General features: G+C 24.3%; 1 protein-coding gene across 1 annotated transcript in view; it reads right to left on the reverse strand.

Annotated features, from left to right (window-relative positions):
• Positions 1 to 2,716: 2,716 nt before the first annotated feature.
• LOC106790205 (GTP-binding protein Di-Ras2) overlaps positions 2,717 to 3,592 on the reverse strand; it is a gene marked incomplete in the record, with an annotated part of 54,505 nt that continues 53,629 nt past the window's right edge. The window contains 1 exon segment of the mRNA XM_014754950.1: positions 2,717 to 2,963. Within this exon segment, the coding sequence (XP_014610436.1) occupies positions 2,750 to 2,963 (214 nt within the window).

Raw genomic sequence — 3,592 nt, forward strand, 5'->3', positions numbered from 1 at the left:
ATTATCGTAATTAATTATGATTAATCTCCATTTGTTACGATACACACGAAACAGATCAATATTTGAATATATTTTTTTTGGTTCCTCTCCTTTTTATTTTTGTGTGTGTGTGTGTGTTTTAGGAATGAATCGTTTTTCGAAGCATCGATTATATCCTTTTAATCGTTATTTGGGATTGTTTAAATACATGTGTGTATCATTATATAGGGTTTATCAATTATATATAATATAAATGGTTCGATAAAGATATTTTTTTTCTTTTTTTTCATATCATTTAACAAATCATATTATATTGGATTAAACAAATTCTATAAACGAACACATAATTGAATATAAATATTAATAAATGAATTAAGGGGGAATAGAAGATTTTTGTTACGAAATAACAACGATAAAATGAAATTTTTTTTCTATCGCATTAATATGTCGAAGTAGAAAAATCGCATACACACACACACACACACGTGTATATGTAATTATATAGAACGTTTTATCACGTATTCGTTTAAGCGTATTCGTGATTCGACAATGAGATCATTAAATATCTCATCTCTACGATACTTTTAACTCATCTTATTTTTCTTTTTCACGTTCTCGTTTAATTTTTTTTTTTTCGTATTCATCAGCTTCTTCGAATTAATTTTTGTTTCAAATATATATATATATATATATATATAGGACGGTTAATTATTAAATATATTTATGTGCTTATATGTATAGATATATATATATATAGATTCACTTTATTTTATTTTAATTTTATACGCGTTAACATGCTCGCGATATTTTTAATAAATTTATTTTATATCTCGAGCTGAAAATTTCTATTTTGAATTTTAAATCCAAGTTGTGTGACAAATAAAATACAAAAATAAAATACAAAAATAAAATACTAAAATAAAATGTAAATAATTAATTAGAAAGAAAAATTGTATGCACATAAGTATATACACGTAACATCGAATATCTTAATATTTAAATATATATTTATGAATGATACACGTATTTAAATAATTAATTAGTGGTTAATACTGGCATAAAAATGGCACGTTTAAAAATTATCTAATTTAGGATGACGGCTCACGACTAACTGAATAGTTGTCAAGTTTTTGTAGTTTAGGGCTCGAACTCACTGTTGATCAGTCTTCATTGATCATTAGATAAATAAGAATATGTTTTCGATCTTGTTTAATTGATCGTTCCGTTATTAATTAATCATTAATAATCATTTGTATTTTATGTGATATTATTAGAGAAATATTAATATTATAAATTGATCGTGTTTGGAAATTTGTTGAAAAAAATTGTGCACCGAACGGAAGATATTTCTTTTTTTTTTTTAATTATAAATATTAATATCAATATAATTATTATTACTATTATTATTATTATTATTATTATTAAATATTATATAATAATATTCTTGTATATATATATATTTTATAACAATACAATAAGAGTAAGATTTTTCAAAGCTTAGGGTAGCTTAAATTAATTAGATCTTTGCTAACAATATTTTCTACAAAGTATTTTGATCAATATATTTATTAAATTGTTCGGTAAATAATTTCGTTCTTTTTTTTTTTTCAAATTCGATAAATTTAACTTTTCAGTTATATCTTTGATTTTTCATTTACGTTGTTGAAAAAAAAAAAGAAAACAGAAAGTATGTCGATAATCTTGAGATTTCGTAAAAAAAAAGGACCTTGTAAAACAATCCTTTCCACCATTAGATTGCTCTACTGCAATAATGTAATTTTTTCCTTTGAAACATTTTTTTAATAGGATTTAATATGATAAAGAAGATTTTCAAGGTGGACAGAATTATTGTCGCACCGTATATATCATTTAATTGCGTACGTCGTTACCATTTATTTTACACACACACATACTCAAGGTAGTAATTATAATATATTATCCTTTTGTAAAACAAAAAGAAAGCTTATTATGCATAATCCATTTGGATTATTAAAGTAAGCTTTTTCTTTTCCTATCATTTCTTTTTGATTCCAGTTAGATTCTAATTTCTTTTTTTTAATCTACTTTTATTATATATATATATTATATATTTAAAACTAAATTTTTCTCTTTCTTCTTTATTTTATAATTTTTTCTTTTTTTCTTTTTTTTATTTAAAAAAGACTCTGAGAAAAAAGAAAAGTAAAAACAAAATAGTCAGAAGCAAATTTTCCAACTTCATGTTTAAATCAAATAAATTACCTTGTATTTTAAAAATTAAAAGAAAACGAGGAAGCGAAAAAAAAAAACAAAAAGAAAAAAAATTTATAACAGAAGAGGAGTTTTGTTCGTTTCTCTTTCGTGTTTCTCTTATTCTACGTTTTATCCATTTATTATTTAATTTTCCTTTTCTTTCTTTCTTTTCTTTCTTTTCCTTGCAGATCATCATCAAAATTTGAGATCCGTTTCATTAATAATGTTATTTCGCATCGATCGGTGGAGGCTATGGGAGGGTAGGGGGTTGGTTTATATAATAAATATAATATATATATATAGTTATATATATATAAATAATATTATTATATAATTATATATTAATATATTTTTTCTTTTAGATTATTTTTCGAATTAGAAATTAATACGTGTAACGTTGTTTTAATTAATATTTCTTTTACTTTACTTTACTTTACTTTACTTTACTTTTGTGATTTATTTTTTTTTTCTTGTTTTCTTCTTCTTCTTTTTCTTCTTCTTCTTCTTTTTTTTTTATTTTATCCCCGTTTAAATCGCCTTAAGAGATGTTGCAATCTTCCGCATGAGAGTCTCGAATTTGTTGCTTCGTTTTTCTTGAGGCACGTCTGATCAAACTACGACTTCGTGGTTTGCTTTTCACTTCTTCAGTTGCCACTGAAGGTACCACGTTGACATTTTGATTTGCAACAGATTGTGGTGGCTGAGGACTACCGGAACCAGCACTTCCGGATCTGCTACCTGGGCTGCCGGATCTTGAAAAAATTCCATTTTGTCATATATCGATAACGGAATTTTGTATTTTTATAACGAAACCATTTTTATCACTTCTAAATTTGTCAAGAAAAAGAAACAAAACAAAACAAAGGAAACGAAAAGAAAAGAAAATTAGAAAAAATGTTACAACGTTTTATTAAAATATTTATATAACATTTGCATTTTATAATATTTGATTTAATTTAATAATATATGTATCAGTCAAATTTAATATCATAAGAAATATCTTTTATTCGAATAATATCAACAACAACAATAATTATTTATTAATCGTAAAGAAAGAAATAGATTTAACTAATGATTGTTAATGTTAAATATAGTTAAGTTTGAAAATTATTAGAATATATTTTATAGATAATTAAAAGTTCGTACTGCATAGAGGTTTGAAAAGTTTTCTTGTTAGGTTTAGAAAAGGCGAATAGCATCGAGATTAGTTGATCACCTAAATGGAAATACATTCTTGTTGATTGACGTAGGGTCTACAATAGATCGCAATTAAACGGAAGTCTGCGAATGAGAAGCAGTTAAAACTTGTGATTGAAATTCCGAAAAAGGATTTTCGAGTGTGCGCGTATTCAACTTGCATGTGTCAAAGTAAATATATATA

This window comes from Polistes canadensis, unplaced genomic scaffold (genome assembly GCF_001313835.1).
Source record: "Polistes canadensis isolate GaletaPanama2010 unplaced genomic scaffold, ASM131383v1 scaffold_222, whole genome shotgun sequence".
Lineage (NCBI taxonomy): Eukaryota > Metazoa > Arthropoda > Insecta > Hymenoptera > Vespidae > Polistes > Polistes canadensis.